This window comes from Mirounga leonina, unplaced genomic scaffold, assembly GCF_011800145.1.
Source record: "Mirounga leonina isolate KUSES-001 unplaced genomic scaffold, KU_Mleo_1.0 Mir_53, whole genome shotgun sequence".
Classification (NCBI taxonomy): Eukaryota; Metazoa; Chordata; class Mammalia; order Carnivora; family Phocidae; genus Mirounga; species Mirounga leonina.
This window is the reverse complement of record NW_023270807.1, coordinates 20,809,088-20,828,707: the sequence shown is the minus strand read 5'-3', so window position 1 is coordinate 20,828,707 and position 19,620 is coordinate 20,809,088. Positions and strand designations below refer to the sequence as shown.

Here is a 19,620-nt window from a genome sequence, read left to right as displayed (position 1 = left end):
AAAAGACAGATTTAGGTACCCCCAAAGAGTTTTAAAGTTATGTCAATCTGGACATAAATGAATAAATAAATAAAAACATCTATTATATATAGTACACACTTACTAGTAAAAAATATGGAAGTAAGGGAATGCTCTTAACACTGAACATTCCTGGTCAAAATCTCAATCTCAATCTAAAGTATCTTCATTCCTATATGCTCATTAAATGCTTTTTCTCTTTCAAGAAATTTTTCAAATTCCAGTTTTTCTATGAATAGTTATCTGATTAATGAGAAATGGATTCCCCAATCTTCTCTTCTATCGAAATGTTCCCAGAACCTTCTCTTATTCTTCTACTCATGTTTTTCTTAGGAAGTATTAATTGAGCAACTGATATGTTCTAAGCATATACAAATTGGAGGGATACAAGATAAAGGCTAGAGTGTACTGTCTTTAGCTTTAGAGTAGAGCAGATAAATAAATACAGAAGATCATTATAATGTTATTGAAAAGTACTATGAAAATGGGGCACCTGAGTGGCTCAGTCAGTTAAGTGTCCAACTCTTGATTTCAGCTCAGGTCACAATCTCAGAGTTATGAGACTGAGCCCCATGTCAGGCTCCATGCTTGGCATGGAGTCTGATTGAGATCCTCTCTCTCCCTTTCCTTCTGCTCCTTCCCCCTTTTGCACTCTCTCTCTCTTTCAAAAAATAAATAAATAAAATCTTTTTAAAAAAGTACTATGAAAGATATCTCTTTAAGAAAGTAGTCACATACATGGATTCAACACATACTTGTTATTTTAGATCTATAAACAGAATTAGTTGAAATGACAAATAATAGCATATATTGTTAAGGTATTTTAATCAATGAGTACTTTCTCTGCTCTAGGCACTTGACTTAAGTCATCAAATAAGTGTAATAATTCTGTGAGGTAGATGCTACACAACCCCACTTTAAAATAACGAGAGAGAGGCAGAGAAATTTAAGAAATTGACAAAATTCATGCATCTATTAAGTTGCAGAGTCAAGATTTAAAATCATGCAATCTGGACCTTAAGTCTGTGTTTTTGACTTCTCTGTACTATATCATTTCTGATTATTCACTCCTCAGCTTGTAAGAAGATTCCTATTGCCTTATGACTTGCAGTGTCTTTCTGTGAGAGGATTCTTTCCTTCTCCATGGTTAAGCTTAACCACACAACTTGTTTTGGCCAAAGAGGTACGAAGAGACTTAACATATGCCAGTTCAAAGCAAAGATCAAAGAGACATTACATATTTCTCCCCACTTCCTTGCCCTTTCCCTCAGTCACAGAATGGCATGTCCCAGGAAGTGCTGTTCCTTTAGCCTGAGTTCTGAAATGAGATGGTAAGTAGAGCACAGCCACAGTCCGTCCTCACTACTGACATGGAACATGAGTGAGACACATTGTTGTTGCAAGCCACATACGTTGGGATTGGTTGGGTTTTTTTTGTGTTGTTGTTGTTGTTTGTTTTTTATAGCAGAATAACCTAGCAAAAACTGACTAGTATAATAATACTTACCAAGAAGTAGGTGTGATAGTAACAAACACCCTAAAATATGTGATACCATGGCGAGGGGGACAGTGTTGAGGAAACTATCACTGGGATTGGGAAAATACAACTCATGTTCTACAGTGGCAAACATTTGTTAACTTAGTTGAAAAGACTAGGGTTAGAATGCTAATAAGTATTGGTACTGATTGCATTTTTAAGACTATAAAAGTAATTGTTTCTTTGCAAAAATAGAGGAATAGAAACAATTTGGAATTATAAGATATACCAGGTTGACAAGTGCAACTACTGCCCATATTCAACCAATAAAAGATATCCTGAAAGATGCTTTGACTAACAAAGGTTGAAGGAGACCCAAATTAAGACTCTTCCTCAAAGACCAGATAAGACGTTTGTGAAGTCTTTTTAATGAATTAAGGTATCCCAGTAAATTCCTTTAGTTGGATAAAATATATCAGAGCAAGAGACTAAGGGCATGGCTTTCCATGAGCCTGATAAGCTCTAAGTACTGGCAATAACTTTAGAGAAAGAAAGAGATACATTTCCAAGAAACATGGCATTTTAAGATAAAATTTATAAGTACAAAAGGATGAGCTATATTCTTTGTCTAAACTTTTATAAACTATTTCACATGTTCGTTGGTGATTTACTTGGAATCATCAATGTTCAGCTTAAGTGTTTCCTGCTCTGAATTAGATACTCCTCTACCACACCTTCTTCTGATCCCCTGGCTTATATTTATTAAGATGATTTTCACTCTACATCTGACTCTTTCCCTCCTCTAGTCTATGAATTCATCAATGAATTTGACAGAAGCTTTTAGCTTTTTATCAGATACACATGCAAAAGAAATATGGTAAGTATTTAATGAATGAATAACAGAGAATGAATACACTCGTCGAAGTAGCAAAATTATCTAACAAACTACAATACTCCCAAATCAGCATGATATACCATTTCTAAAAGTCTAAAGTCTGCCTGATTCTCTACTGTGCTAAAAAAATAAGATATTTGAAGCTGGAGGCTTAACACATATAATAAAAGTGTACTACATAAATCTCATATAAAAGACAACATTCTTTACATACAGTCTCAGGAAACGGTAAAGAAATTTTTGTTATTTCTCATACAAAATAAAATTTATAATACTAGTCCTAGACAAAAATCAAGTCAATTAATCACAGAGCTTTACAATTTAAAGTCATTAAGGCAGTTTGTAAAATACATTCCCTAAATATCACCCTAAAAAAAATGCCCAGACATATTTCTATGGCTAGGGTCTCATTATTTTAGAAGAATACACAATCCTTTGGTAAGCATATTATGTTGGTTCAGTCTACTCTTAAATTTTATTTATTTTTTTTAGAGATTTATTTGTTTTAGAGAGAGAGACAGCATGTTGGAGGAGCAGAGCGAAAGAATCTTCAAGCAGACTCCCCGCTGAGCACGGAGCAGATGACATCCAGGACCCTGAGATCATGACCTGAGCCAAATCAAGAGCCAGCTACTCAACAGACTGAGCCACCCAGGCACCCCTCTTAAGTTTTATTTTTAAGTGCATCCTATAGAAAACACAAGGAAATTATTTGAAATTACATACCTGGCGACACCAGAGTTTACGAAATATTTGCAGATAGGCCAACACCATAAGACACAGTGGTGCCATGTATGTCACCAGAAAGAAACAAATGTGATACATCTTGGGGTAAATTTCACCTGGAATGAAAGCCAAAATAATAAAATCCTGTTTTATAATTCACCGATTTTTTTAAAGGTCTGTCTGTCAATGTTTTGCCTTTAAAGTACACATTTAACTTCCATATGATTTCACTGGCATGGTATACACACACACACAAATACTGTAATATAGTATTAATTGCTTACACTTACTCAGTATACACACACACACTAAATGTGAAGTCTTAATTTTATTTAATATACTCAGAGAGGAATAACAGTTAGCCATTTCTTAATTTGTGCTAACATAGGCTATCCAAAGTCAAGCCTTTATTTATAAAAAAAAAAAAAACTTTTTTGTCTGATTACCTCTGGCTAATTAATAAAAATGAATTCGGATTGTGCTATACTTGAATTGCAATAAGAAACAAGACAGTCAAACCTAATTGCTAATGCTTTTGGGAAAAGAATGTAAACTGAGTCGATTTCCTTATTAGAATGTTTCCTGAGAAATGGGAAGCTATTCCCAGTTGTACCTCCATATACAAATGTGGAAAAGTTTTGGAAAAATAAACACAGTGAACATTTAATGGTTCCTTTGTTGATTACTATAACAATATAAAATTTCTCTTTCAGTATGTTGTGTGTGTATATATATGTATGTATAAGTGCATGTGCTTTTAATAAAAACAATATTTTTAGGGATTTTAAAGTTAATTTTTAAACAAATATGATTTTTTTTATATTCATCTCATTTATCTAGTCATAAGCGCCTCTAGGATTGTAGTGATTTCTTATCATTAAGTCTATGGACATAGGTGATACATACCACAGATTAGGTATTTATTCAAGAGTCAATTATTCAATTAATAAATAACATGGTGGCTTAATATAATTTTGTTGGCTTTTTAAAGTATATTTATTACTGACTTTTAATTAATTTATTTTTTAAAAGATTTTATTTTTAAGTAACCTCTACACTCAACGTGGGGCTCAAATTCACAACCCTGAGATCAAGAGTCACTTGCCCCCCTGACTGAGCCAGCCAGATTCCCCTACTGACTTTTTAAATGCTTTCAAGGATATTTTTCCTATACTAGTATTTGAATATATCACAGTGATCCAGCTACTTTTACTTAAATGCAAAACAGGAAACAGAATATATCCTACATTGTTTCATGGATATTAAATGCCATAATCAGATAGAATTCTAATTGAATGCTAACAAAACAAAGTTTTTTTTTCCTACTTCTAAAAATTAAGCAACCGAATTGGACTTTGATATTGGCAATGAGGTTAGTTCCATACAATTACTGAGAGATAACACTATCACCTCCATGCATTTTATTTTTTTCATTGCTTCAGAAAGGGAATATAAGAGCATGAAGCCTCCGTTATGTGATCAAATGTGGTAAGGGCAAATTATAGTCAGGATTAACCAATAATAACTATGAAGATGACCACAATAATTGATAAGTTTATCGAACAACCATGCATTTGTTACTGAATGTATTTAAGTGTATCTATGAGTTTAATATCCTCCACAATCTTGATTCCATAGCCTTATCTTCTAGAGTGGTTGAGTTTAATATTCTACTTAGGCTTCCTTCTAAAACCCTGTCTTCTTTCTCAGGTAGATTTTTTTTTCCACTGTCTTCTTTCTCAGGTAGATATATATTTTTTTTCACTGTCATCTCCAGAGGCGCCAGCAGGGTGCCTGTGCTGGCTGGGAGGTCTAAGAGACGGACTTGGGCATCAGTTTTAGCTCTTCTGTGGCCCAAGTGGCCCATACCTAGCTCATCAGTTTCTAATTTCCTTTCAAGCTTATCCTGTAAAACAGGCCAGTTACAGAAAAAGGGATAGAATCCCAGCAGCCTGACTAGAGGAATGACAGCCTTCCTCTCTGAAGTGTTGCAGCCCAAGCAGGCTTCTGTAAGCCCATTTCTGAGGAGCTGGCGGACGACCTCAGCACTTCCCAGGCACCTGAGTGGCTGTGAACTTTTATTTGTTTTGAAGAAAGTGTCACATGACCTTCCCACATAAAAATATACCTTTGAAGCTGATATACCTGTGAAGCCCTGATGTCCCTATCTCAGACAAAACTGAGTGAGTGGAGGAGGGTAGATTTGAGAGGTAATATTCTTCTTTTTTAATTGCAGCTATGGATCCCATCACCGTGATAACAGTTTGGGTTTTAAACAGCTGGGAGAGAAAGCTCATTCTGCAGTCAGTATATTTATAAATAGTTGGTAAGATATGTAATTTGCTGGTAAATGCATATTATGATAATGAACACCCACACAGAAAAGCTGATCAAGTGAAATTACACTTGCAGGCTGGGATTGAATGTCTTAATAAAGAGATTATTATAGATAATTGGGGAAACATGATAGTCTTAACATTCTTCATTTCATGCTTACAGTCTAAGCTAATTGAAAACCCAGAGATGTCATTGGAATTTTAAGTTATATGTGTTGAAACTATCTTTGTAGCCTCTCTGCACTTTATGAGCAATGTCTTCAATATATTTAAGACATTTATATATAACCTAGAACGTAGTGACAGGAAATTTGTTCCATTTAAGCATTTATACTATAAAACTGCATCTTAAAGATTGACAATCATTCAAAATTGGTGTCTCTACTCAACTGATGAATAGACACAATCTGAATAAATTCTTGCATATATATCAAACCAATAAATAAGGAGAAAATGTGGATCTTTATTTAGTCTCTGCAGTCAGAGGATAAAGAATAATATCATATATTAATAAGATAAGACTTAATCTCACATGAATTAGGTCCATTATTGAAACAACATGTTAATCTCATTATCTAAAAATCTACAAACATTTTCTCTTTCACGCTACACATATCAGGGACTCAATGGCCGAGTAAATTAAATATAATTTCCCAAATATTCAATATAGACTGTCTTTTCAAAGTTTATATGCCCGTTAAAGTTTACCTGAATCTTTAATATATTTTACTATCTTCTAATAAATGTTTTCCATAAATGTGTATATATATATACATGTGTGTATATATATATATATTTCCATAAAATGTGTGTGTGTGTATATATATATATATATATATATATATATACACATTTCAAAATCTCATAATAGGCCAGATGCTATAATTAGTGTGACTGTAAAGAAGGGCTCCGTTATTATTTCTTTCAGACCACCAAAGAACAATTCAGCAGTAAGCTCCAAGAAGAGAGATTATGAATCTCCATTGTCTAGAAAAATGTTTGGCTAACAGTATATGCTCATTAAATATTGGATGACTGGTGAGACAATTATATCTTTAGTGCAAAAAAGAAGTTACTTTCCTTCCAGTAGGAACCCTTCTGTGAAACTATGCATTTACAAAGCAAGTAATGGAGGAACTATGGATATAATTCTGGAATAATCTTAAAACTTAAAAGTGTGAATTAATGTAACATATTCAAAAACATACTTTAAAGATCATTGAAATAAATATTAACACATTTTATTTGTTTTTGAGTATCAAGTGTGTCTGCCAGAAGTTAGGGTTTGTGGTCTTTTTTTTGAAAAAGCTATAGGCAATAATAAATATAATGAGTTGCAGAAATAATTTAACAAGATATTAAATATTTCTGGTAATATTTTCAGTAAGACTAAGAAAGAGTTCTTAGTTATTTTGTACCATGAGTGAGATAGCATTTGCAAGACTTTCCTAAAAGTATTTTGATAGATATGGATAAAGTGACCACATTGTTCACTGACTCCATCCATGCTGGAATATATTGGCTATGGGACAATTATGATATCACCATCTGCTTCTATAATTATGTTATTGATTTAACTTAGGATAAAAATAAGAAACACAATTCATGAATTAATCTCAAATAGAAGATATTTCACAACAAATTTTTAAAAATTGGGCTAAATGTTTTTGGACTTAGATGTTTGAACTTCAGAGAGCCAACACTGTAAAATGTAATTTCCTATGGACTTTTTAGGTTGTGACTATCACACACATGTCCGAATTTTAACATTTTAAGCTGAACTTCTAAATTAGAAGTTTGGACTTCTAAATAGCCTACATAAACAAAGCTTATACTATGTAAAAAGCATTATAATAAACAGTCTAATGATCAAAATGATAAGAACCTACTTTAATTCTTTTATATTCTTCTTGAAAACATTAAGTGATTAACAATTTCATTTAATATTCAAAAAGTTAATTTCATAAATTTTATTGTTTGATTTTGTGGATGATAAACTCAATTTTGTATTGCTTAATTTAAGCCTTTATAATCATGTTAAGTAATTGTGGGTTAATATAAAATCATTTTCAAATAGTTTTCCTAAATTACTTCTGAAGGCTGAGTTTAGATTTTTAAATATTCAACAGTAGGGGCTCCTGGGTGGCTCAGTTAGTTAAGTGACCAACTCTTGTTTGAGCCCCAGATCCGGCTCTGTGCTCAGCACAGAGCTGGCTTAAGATTCTCTCTTCCTCTCCCTCTGCCCCTGCCCCTGCTTGTGCTTTCTCTCCCCCTGTCTCTCTTTCACTAAATAGAATAAGTACAATCTTTAACAAACAAACAAATAAATAAATATTCAATAGTTGCTGTTTTTTTTAAGGAAATGTCTCTGCTACAGCTAGATAATAAAATGCTAAAGTTTGAAATGAGTTTTAGATATTTATATTTTTTGCTCAAAGTAATTAGAAAATGATGTAGCTATTTATTTAATCAGAATAACTGACAGGATTCCCTAGCTCTGCAATCTTTTTTGCTAATGAAGGTGAATGCTACTTGATTAAAAAAAAAAGAAAGAAAGAAAAGCTTATAAAAGCAGTCCACAAACTTATCAACTAATTACCAAAATATTTTAGAGAAAATACTATTGATACATGTTAAATAATAGGTGGGTATTTTAATCTATCATTTTCATAAACTTAAAATATCCAACTTTTGAGTTGAAAGCTTAGATTTAAATATACTTCTTTGCTTCATAATCTGCAAATAATTTATGGCTCAATTTCATCATTAATTAACTAACACATTCTGATCAAAGGATTTTTAGGCTGTTTTCCAGGTAGAATTCATTGTATAAGAAATGCATAAGACATGTCACAATTGGTCCCCAAACCACCTTCTTTCCAAACACATTTCTTTAGACCGCATATCCCTACATGACAGAAACTAGAGGTTTGGACCCTCTTTTCTTCTACAAGGGATAGTGCTCTTATATGGGTTTCTTGCTTCTTGGACACCCTTTCCCCTCTTCCCTGTCTGGAGAATTTCTCCTCATCTTTAATTCTTTGCTGAAATGTTAGCAGCTCCTTTGTAAACTTTTGTTCAAATGGCCAGGACTGAGTTTGTTCTCTCATTTGTGCTCCCACCACTTTGTATACCAGTATATTAAAATACTAATCACACTATAAACATTTGTTTATTTGCCTTTCAGTCTCACTATATGGAATGTGTTTCCCTAGGCAGAATCTATTTCTCTCCAGGTTGGCATAATTCCTGGCATATCCTAAGTACTCAAGATGTTATTTGAACATTAAATAAATGGGACTTAAGACTCTTAAGAAATACTCTTATCATTTTGGAATTTTCCATTCCTTTTGTTTTTGTCTACATCATTAATGGGGAAAATTGGGAAAAGATAAAGATGATCCAGAGAAAATACAGCAAGTGAATTGCAAAAAAAAAAAAAAAAAGAAAGGAAGGGGAAATCTCAATTTCAAAAAGGGCTAGTTAGTTTTTGGGATAAGAGACACAGCTAACTGTGAAATTTAGTTAATACAGGACTTTGGATAATATATGAAAAATAATCCCAGGGTCTTTTAAATTTTATCTTGTTGTAGTGAAACATACACCTAATTTTTCAGTTCCTGCCTTTTTGCTTTTCAGTGTTCCAAATCAAAGTATCAAGGTAGGAGTTCATATAAATTCAAAGATTCAAATACTCAAAAATACCAGCTCCATAAGCAACCCATGGAGTATCCTGCTTTTGTTAATACATTTTCTAATGTGCATAAATGTACATCTGTCTAGTAAACAAATGCTTTCCTAATGATTAAGTTTCCTAACTATGAGCCATTGTTATGTATTTATCCAGATGAGGATAGATCCATTTTCCTCAAATTTAATGTAGTAATTTTGTAACTAGTACATGACACACTAAAATGCAGGATTAGTTGATTTCCTGTCATTCTTTGCTGTGTCCAGGTTTATGCCATCATCAGGCATCGATAGAAGTGTTTCCACTATTACAGAAAAACCTTCAAAGGCAGTCACTGAGAGTTTTGAACCAAAGGAGCATAAGGCCTCCAAACTTCTGCTTGTTTAAATTTAACTGCCATACATATCAGACTGGAAAACAAAAAGGATTCATAATTAATATAATTCTTAAATCAGAAAATAATTATGCCAGTGATAGCTTATCAGCTTAATATGTTATGAATAAACATAGCATATGGAGATAATTTGACTCAGAGAAGAGCATAGGTCCAAATACTCAACTCCAGTCAGGTTTCCAGGCAGGATATGGTTTAAAATGAAAATTCCCAGTTGTATCTGAAGCCCATTAAGAAACTTAACACTTGAGGCAATATAACCTCGTACTATCTTGTAAAATGTTAATCATTCCAGAATACGTATTTGGATCATATAAATAGCCTTTTCTGTTTTGGAGAATTTAAGAAAAGCTGACATAGTCAAATCTGAATTATAGGAAAAGCCTTCCTTTTGTTCCCTATCTGAAAAATATGAAAACCAGCTGTGCATAGTAGTTCCAAAGGACCAGTAGGTGGAACTACTCTGTGAAATTGTTTTGGGTTTCAACCTGGTTTTCATGCTTTTGCAAAACGATATTAACAGGTGTCAATAAAATGCACAAGGCCAGCTTTATAATGGCTATGCAAATCACATTTTTAGGTTGCATATGTAACATCAATGTCAGCTTATGGGCCATAATGTACTCACCGCCCCAGCGCTCATCACACACTGTAAAGAGAGTGGTTTTATTGGCTAAGCCGGGGAGCATGGTGCTGCACTCCATGACGATGGCCTGAGGAATCATTATAATGCAGGAGACAATCCAGATGATGACAATGCTATTCCTGGCCCTCTTGGCTGTGCTCTTAAACATCAAAGGGTGACAGATTGCATACCATCGATCCAAGGCAATGCAGCTCAGTGTGAGGACAGAAACTGACACTGATACGGTCTAGAGAGGAAAAGAACACAGGACGAGAGAAACCCTTGGTGTTAAATGGATCATTCTTAATGTGCTTACCGGAGAAGAGAAAGGGTCACACAGATAGTCAGATTCAAAGTTTTAAGAAAATATTTCACGTAACGTTTTTTACCAAATAATATAATATTAAAAATATATTAGGGAAAACATATTTCCTATTAAGCATGATAAAGGTGCTATGAAAACATTGCAATCACTTTATGCCAAATGTGTTATATGACATGTCTGGCTTTTAAAATAACCATGAAAGACTGTGGACTCTGAGAAACAAACAGAGTTTTAGAGGGAGGGGAGGGGGGATTGGTTAGCCCGGTGATGGGTATTAAGGAGGGCACGTACTGCATGGAGTGCTGGGTGTTATACAAAAAAAATGGATCGTGGATCACCGCATCAAAAACTGGTGATGTATTGTATAGTGACTAACATAACACAATAAAATTTAAAAAATTTTAAAAAAGTGGCTAAACACCTTTAAAAAATATCATATAGAAATTTGATTGCAATGCATTTAATTAGCATTTTTTAAAAATTATGGATATCTCAGTCTATATTTTCAAATAACAAAGGCTATTTGTACATTGTTTCATTTCCAGCATGTTGCACCCAAAGGCAGGAGTTATGTTAGAAGCAAATTCTGTATAGATCTCCTCACCAGAGTTTGCTTATAGCTGGTGTAAGCAACTCACCTCTAAAACTCAAATAGGTTCACCTAGTCCAGATTTTCATAATTAATGCCATCACAAGTGATACTTTAACTTGGAACTTTAAGGAAATAGTAAAGATACATGTTAAGCATGCCTATACCCACATAATCAGTTTATGTAATTATATGTAATGTAACTCCTATCCTGGATGAATCATTGATTCTGGTATCACTCTCAAAATCCCATCTTTAAAAAGAAACCTCACTCCCTTTTCCTTTCTTCTTAGTACTTACAATAAATATTATGTGATATAGTACAATTATTTTTGTTTAACTTATTTATTGTATGCCTTCTCTATCAGAACAAAACTCTGTAGCAGGAGGGACTGCTACTGTTTTTATTTGTTTATTCTCACAACTGTGTCCCCAGTGCCTGGCACAATGTTTGATGTGCTTAATAATTTTTTTTTGAGTTAAGGAATAGTTATAAGCCTCAATCTAAGGTAATAAAGGTGGTCTGGTCCTCTCTCTCATTTTTCTGTCCTGGTTGTATTGATCCCACCCTATGTGGAAGGGTAGTCATCTCTGTTTCTTAGCTCAGGACCTTCTTTGTGGATGCATTGACTTTGGGTGCATATGACTGAAAAGGATCTAAGAGCCTGGGCAGTACAGGAGAAAGGTCTCTGGGCTAAGTGTCACGATGACCAACCTGTTTTCGCTTCCCACCAGCTAGGTGTGCACTGTTGGCTTACCCATTTTATAGGTTTTTTTTTTTTTAAAGATTTATTTATTTATTTGAGAGAGAGAGAGTACACATGTATATGTGGCAGGCAGGAGGCAGAGGGAGAGAATCTCAAGCAGACTACTTGCTGAGCCCAGAACCTGACATGGGGCTCAATCTCATGACCCATGAGATCATGACCTGAGCAGAAATCATGAGTTGGGCACTTAACCGACTGAGCTACCCAGGCACTCCATCCATTTTACAGTTTTAAGCCAAATGCTTATGTGTTGTTATTTTTTGTTGTTGTTGTTAAATGAGTGAAACTGACAGGATACAATTCTTGTTACTCTGATTCTTTTGATTCTAATCGGAGGGGGAGACGAACCATGAGAGACTATGGACTCTGAGAAACAAACTGAGGGTTCTAGAGGGGAGGGTGGTGGGGGGATGGGTTAGCCCGGTGATGGGTATTAAAGAGGGCACGTTCTGCATGGAGCACTGGGTGTTATACATAAACAATAAATCATAGAACACTACATCAAAAACTAATGATGTAATAATGTATGGTGATTAACATAACAACAACAAAAAAAGGCAGTATAGTTGAAATCAATTCTGCAACCAGGTTTCCTGGGCATGAATCCCACCTCACTTGATAAGTGTATGATCTTGGGTAAGTTCCTTAACCTCTCTATATCTCGGTTTTCTCATCTGTAAAACTGGATGATAATAGTACCCAACCATGGAATTATAGGGACAGTCAGTTGAGATGTGAAATGACTAGGCCTTGCCTGCCCCATAAATGCTATGTAAGTGGTTGTTATTACTTATTATGATTATGGCAATGATTATGGTGATTATACTATTACTTTTCTCTTCCATTCTCACGTTTGGCAGTCTAGCTTTTAATTAGAACGGACTGCTTTTTAGTGAGGAAAAAAAAATCACAGAAATTACAAATAAAAGACTAAACTATGCTAAATTCTTGGAGGGTTAATTGCATTTTAAATGTAACTTTACAGGCTGAACTCTATCAGAGAGGGTTTAGATGGCTTGATGACTCCTGAGAATTACTTGGTCCATCTTAGAGCTGATTCATGTGTCCTTCTCAAACCAACGCTTTTCCTTCCAACCCCCATTTTTCCCCCATAAATATGCCAAGCACTCAGGACCCCTCAATACTATTGGTAACTTGGGAATAGAACTGTGGTAGCCTAGATCTGCACAGCCGACCTTTCATAGTTCCTGGGCCGGGGCTATATTTATCCAATCTAGCTATCAGAAGTGTAAAATGCTCACCAAGGCTTAGTGATTTATCATTCATGAATTCTAATCAACATGGGTGAATGGGATAGAGGTAACATGGCTCAAATTAAAAAGTCATTTCTAGTATTTCCCTTTACTATTAAATAGTAATTATCACTTAAAAACAGTTCACTTAAAAGACTGCCATCCAGTGACAACAGTGAGCCAAAGAGCAGTGGTTCTCTGTTATGTGGCTACATGAGAGAATATGTTGACATGGTTAATCTAATAGTAGAATTCATTGAATGGACCCTTGGCAATTGGTGATTTAATATTCACTGTTTGACTACTGTATTTGCTGGTGCATAATACACACTAGCATCCAATTCACAACATTTTCTTGGGGGGTATATAAAATGGCATCTTATCCCAAGTGATTACAAATGACAGTTTCTTGCTGCTTTCACTTCTAGGAGTGCACTTCTGTGTGCCTTTTTCATTTAGAGTTTGATATTAGCGTAAATCAACCTGGTAGCAAATCATTTGAGAATGAGTCCAGTGGAGATTATGAATGTTATAAACAAAGTGGGATAAGAGGATGTGAACTTCTGCTGTTAGGTGCTTGACCTTTCACTCATACTGTGGGCACCCTGTAGTCTGGGCAATGCTGGAGACTTGCTTCAGTAGATGATGAGTCTGTTCTATGCTAGCATAGAGCTATGACAAAAAGGCCTCAGAGATCCATGGCAAGTAGAAATGGAAATTTGGGGGCACCTGGCAGACTCAGTCGGTACAGCATGAGGCTCTTGATCTTGGGGTTGTTTGAACCCCACACTGGGGACAGAGATTACTTAAAAATGTTTAAAAACTAAAAAAAAAGAAGAAAGAAAAGAAACAGAAATTTTGCCGTATCACAGATTTGGATATAAGCACTGAAAGATTGGAAGGTGGGAAAGTGTGACTGAGAGTGAAGGAGCCTATTCCGCCACCCACCACCCACCACCTCCATTTCAGGCGGCTTTTTGTTCTTCTTTTCCTGACATTTCCTATGTAGGGCTTCTTCTGCAGCTGAAAAAAAAGTCACTCTGAAAAAGTAGCCAACTGCTCCTATAAGTGTGAGAATAAAAATGAAGTATGTTATAATTTTCTAAGAAATTCATGTTAATTATTCTGTAAATAGTCCAGTATATGTTAATGGTCTTGGATTTATAGAATTATTAAAGATACAAAAGGGTCATTTGAATTATTCAGCTAAGCTTTATTACATTTGTGAGATTTTTAGGATTTTTGAGCATTTTGTGAAGTGTTTTGTAGATCAGTCATAAACCTAAAGGTTGTATTATATTCTATTTAGAAGAAAAAATGGCATATAAGTCATAGAAAATTAATGCATGTTCAATGAATCTTAAATACAACCGAATAACCTTAAAATCTGGCTGGATAAACATTTTTGTAATAATTTTTTAAGCATTCAGTGGGACATAAGTTTCATATCAGGGACAAAAGCCATCAGTTTCAGAATATCACAACTAAGGGAAAACAACTTCAAATTTGAATGAATGGCTTATTGTCCATTGATATTGCTCATTCCATTTGGGGAAATTCTATGGAAAATGGGCAATAAATGTTGAGAGAATTTGGAGATTCTAGTTTTACCAGTGCCCCAAGTTTTTTGTGCATTTATAACTTTTCATCAAGAAGCAATGCTGGATGAGGTAATGAATGGATCTAGTCTTTTTTCATCTGACTCAGATCTTGTGGTCACTCAGTTTTCCTTGGCCTATGGAGGAGAGAATCAACTGAGATCTTGACTAGACAGGACACTATAGAGAAGGAAACAAAATCTCTCAGGAAATGAAGATGTTTCATCACTGTAGGAATTGCTAATAAGTTGTGCTAAATGCAATTGTACTGTCAATAACTTTAAGAGAGACCCATGCCCTGCATCACTCATTGGATACACACTGCATCCAATCTGTCCTGGAGTGCTCATAGGAGAGTATGGAATACCTGGTATATAAGAAGTTATCATTGTGCTTTAGAGCAGAACTGTATCTACTACAGGGTGATGCACTCCTCCCTCATCACCCCACTGTTCATTGAGGAATCTTCTGGTTTGTAGAGAGAGCATAGAATACTCTCACTTAGCCAATAGAAGAATCTGGACAACTGCCTGTATCTTGAAACTTAAGATGATCCCTCAAATTTTCCCCTGGATGGTTATTAAAACCAAGAGATGGTAAAATATTAGAATTCTGGGCTATTTGCAATTTCTCCAGTGTCTCCATGCAAAACCATAAGACCAATTTCTTACTGATTTTTTTAAATAAGGATACTTACCTTTGTTGCTCAATGTACTATTTATCTCAAAACAGAAAAAGTTACTGAATTTTATTTTTGTAACACATTCATGGTTTTCATCTGACTGACAGACTAAACTTATAGCTAATGCTTGCAAAAAAGCTTATAATGTCCGTGGCATTTTATACTTTCTATACTGTCAATGATGTCTAATCTAATCTTAAAAATTATCACTTTTACTTATGAGGTTATTGAAGAACTATTGGGGTAAAGATCTCTTCATAACACTTCAGATCCAAAAGCATAATCAATATAATTTCTAGCAATGGGTTATTTGTGTCTCCTCTGACTTTTGTTTTTTATTAAAACTTTACTTTGGGGATACATTTAAAATCACAGCAAAATTGAGAATGCACAGAGATTTCCCATATACTCCCTGTCTCTCCCATTATCAGCTTCCCTCCACCAGAGGGGTACATCTCTTACAATTGATGAACCTACATTGATAGATCATAATCATCAGAAGTCCATAGTTTATATTGTGGTTCACTCTTAGTGGTGTACATTCTATGTGTTTAGAAAAATGTATAATGACATATATCTACCATTATACTATCATAATCTGTGCTTATCACTTCCTACCTCTGGCAACCATTTATCTTTTTACTGTCTCTCTAGTTTTGCCTTTTCCAGAATGTCATATTATTGAAATCATACAATATGTAGCCTTCTCAGCTTGGGCTTCTTTTACTTAGTAATAAGCATTTAAGTTCCCCCATGTCTTTTCATGGCTTGACAGTTCGTTTCATTTTAGCGCTGAATAATATTCTACTGTCTGGATGTACCACAGTATATTTATCCATTCACCTACTGAAGGACATCTTGGTTGCATCTAAGTTTTGGTGATTGTGAATAAAGCTGCTATAAACATTTGTATGCAAGTTTTTGTGTAGACATAAGTTTTCAGCTCCTTTGGGTAAATACCAAGGAATGCAACTGTTGGATCATATGAAGAGAGTATGTATAGTTTTATAAGAAAACTCCCAGAGTGTGTATCAAAGTGGCTGTACCATCAGCAATAAATGAGAGCTCCTGTTACTCCACATCCTCACCAGCATTTGGTGTTGTCAGTGTTCCAAAATCTGGCCATTCTAATAGGTATAAGGTGGTATTTCATTGTGATTTTAATTTGCATTTTGCTGATGATATATGATGAGGAGCATCTCTTCATACACTTCTTGCCATCTGTATATCTTATTTGGTGAAGTCCTGTTAAGGTCTTTGGCCCATTTTTTTATTGAGTTATTTGTTTCCTTATTGTTGAGTTTTAAGAGTTCTTTGTATGTTTTGGATGTCAGTCCTTTATTATATGTATCTTTTGAAAATATTTTCTCCCGGGTCTTTGTCTTCCCATTCTCTTGTCTTTCACAGAGTAGAAGGTTTTAAATTTAGTGAAGTTGGCTTATCAATTATTTCTTTCAAGGAACATGCCTTTGGTGTTGTATCTAAAAAGTCATCAATGTAACCAAGATCATCTAGGTTTTCTTCTTTGTTATCTTATAGGAGTTTTATAGTTTTACATTTTATACTCAGGTCTACAATACATTCTGAGTTTTTGTGAAGGGTGTAAGGTCTGTGTCTAGATTTTTTTTTTTTGCATGTCCAATTGTTCTACCTGCACCAATTTTTCATTATTGGGAGCATATTTTCATCCCTTCCAAATACTGTGATCACCATCTGGGAGACCGGATGGAGTAGGGAATGTGGGGTGGAGGATGGTTACAGGAAGACAAGCAGGGAATGGCATGATCTCATTCACTGTCCAATTGCTAAAGGGAATCCATCTCTTTGAGGGCTGTGGCTATGGCCACTAGCTTAAAAACATTTCACTTTCAAAGATTTAGAACTATCAGAATATCCACAACAAAATTATTCTCTGAAAGCATCTGTTCTCAATTTCTTATAGGACAATTTACTGTAGAAAAGCTACTTTCACACAGAACAATAAAATGTCTAACAATGTTGATGAGGATGATGACTGATGTTTGTTGAGAATAGACTATATTTTTATAAGATCATCATCTGCCAGAGAGTAATCACTATGCCAAGTAATTTATATAAATTAGCTAAGGAAAATGTCATAACCATAGGAGTTAGCTATAATTAAAATTATTATCCTTCTCTAATAAGTGAATCACAAAGAGCTTGTGTATTTGGCTCAATAGCATACATTCAATAACTAGGAGAACAGAGATTCCAAACCTGGTAGCATGATTCAGAACCAATACTAAAATCTGTTCACTGCATTGCTTTGATCACATAGCTTTAATTTCTCAGTGTGAAACAAAACCACTTATAAAAATAGACAGACCTTGCTTATTTGAACTAGAAGAGGCTCAATCATTAATTTGTTCAATTTCCTTATTTTACAGTGGGAAAATTTGAAATCAGAGAAATAAAAGGTTTGTTCAGCATCTAATGATGACTTGAGGATTCTGTTGTTTTATTTTTTACCCAGAACTTAACTTATTTACCTCAAAATTATGAAGTATTACTTTTCTTAAGTTTGCTAATTCCAGAAGCAGGTATATTTCTCTCTTAGCTCACTAATTAATTTACCAGATGATTATAACTGAAAATACTTTTCAATCCTTAATTGAAAATACTTTTTCAGTAGCTTCTGTGTTTGGATAAAAAGAAGTGTGAAAGACAATTACCTGTAAATATGGAATAACTTTACAGAGGGACTGTCCAAAGAACCAGGTCTCAGTGATGTCTACCACCAATGTGGCTGGAAGGCAGGTAATGGTCACGAGCACATCAGCCAGAGAAAGGTTGACTATGAAGTAGTTGGTTACCGTCCTCATGTGGTGGTTCTTCCACACTGCCACACAAACTAATTTGGGGGAAAAAAAAAGAATAGTTACTATTAAGGACTAAATATTTTTGTCCTTACAAAATTTAGGTTGAAATCCTAACACCCAGTGTGATGGTATTAAGTGGTGGGTCTTTAGGAGGTGAATAGATCATGGTGTTAGAGCCCACAAGAATGGGATTAGTGCCGTTATAAAAGGGACCCCAGAGAAATCCTTTGACTCTCCCACCATCTGAGGACAAAATGAAAAAAACTGCTGGCTATAAATCAGGAAACTGGCCCTCACCAGACATTGAATCTGCTACAGCCTTGATCTTGGACTTCTCAGATTCCAGAACTGTGAGAGATACATTTATGGGGTTTATAAGCCACTAGTTTATGGTATTCTGGTTATAGCAGCCCAAATAGACTAAGACAGTAACTATACAAAGAAAATAGGTACTGATTAGGAAACACTGCCAAGCTAATTAATGCTCCTGTAAAGACCACAAATAAATATTGAAAAAGGAAGATAATTTAAGGCTGTACTGTTTTCATTGAATCAGTCAGTTTGTGTGAATGCTGAATCCATGCTTACCATCAGTTCATTTACCTTACAAGACATTTCTCAATGGATCATAAGACTGCATTAATTTCTACTTGATTTTGAATTGTGATTCCCAGAAGTTGAGGAACAATCTTTGATTCTTCTTTGTATTCCCTCAGTGCATGTAGCAGAGAGTCAAGAAATATTTACTGGAGTGAAATGAATTAGGAGCTAGCTATTTTCAATGAACTGTAGTGTTTGCCTCAACCATGACGTTTAACCTATCTACTCCCAAACTCTGCATTTGGAACTTTTAATTGATGAGGAGGTTTAAAAGACAAAAGCCAACAATTTTTCAGCCCCTATTATTAGCAAACACTGAGCTATATGGTTCATATACTTAGGTCGTTTAATCTTGACAATCCCAAGGGAAGACATTGTTACCATCATTTTATATATGCAGTAATTGAGACACACGGAATTCATGGAGCTTGGCTAGGGACAAATGGCTCATAAAGCACAGAACTACAGCTACAACTAGGGATTCAACACCAAGTGAGGTGTTGTTTTTTTGTTGGGGGGGTGGTGAACTAGTTATAACAAAGCACATATATACTCTAGAGACTCAGTCCTCTTTCCTCTCTATTACTCTGGATGGCCTCTAAACGTCATCTCAAATCAAACACATTTTTCAATACTTTCTGAGTTGAGCCTTCCTCATTGCTTTTCAGCTTATCTTCATTTTTAAAAGCTGTTCTATCTTGGGCGCCTGGGTGGCTCAGGTGGTTAAGCGACTGCCTTCGGCTCAGGTCATGATCCTGGAGTCCCGGGATCGAGTCCCGCATTGGGCTCCCCGCTCTGCGAGGA

The 19,620-nt window shown here is 34.9% G+C and overlaps 1 protein-coding gene across 1 annotated transcript in view; it reads right to left on the bottom strand.

Annotated features, from left to right (window-relative positions):
- Nucleotides 1–19,620, bottom strand: part of HCRTR2 (hypocretin receptor 2) — a 111,263-nt gene that overhangs the window by 24,496 nt on the left and 67,147 nt on the right. The window contains exons 2-4 of the mRNA XM_034990543.1: nucleotides 18,070–18,248; nucleotides 10,166–10,409; nucleotides 3,117–3,232 (exon numbers count right to left, since the gene is read on the bottom strand). Coding sequence (XP_034846434.1) covers nucleotides 3,117–3,232; nucleotides 10,166–10,409; nucleotides 18,070–18,248 — 539 coding nt within the window. The remainder of the gene's footprint in view (nucleotides 1–3,116; nucleotides 3,233–10,165; nucleotides 10,410–18,069; nucleotides 18,249–19,620) is intronic.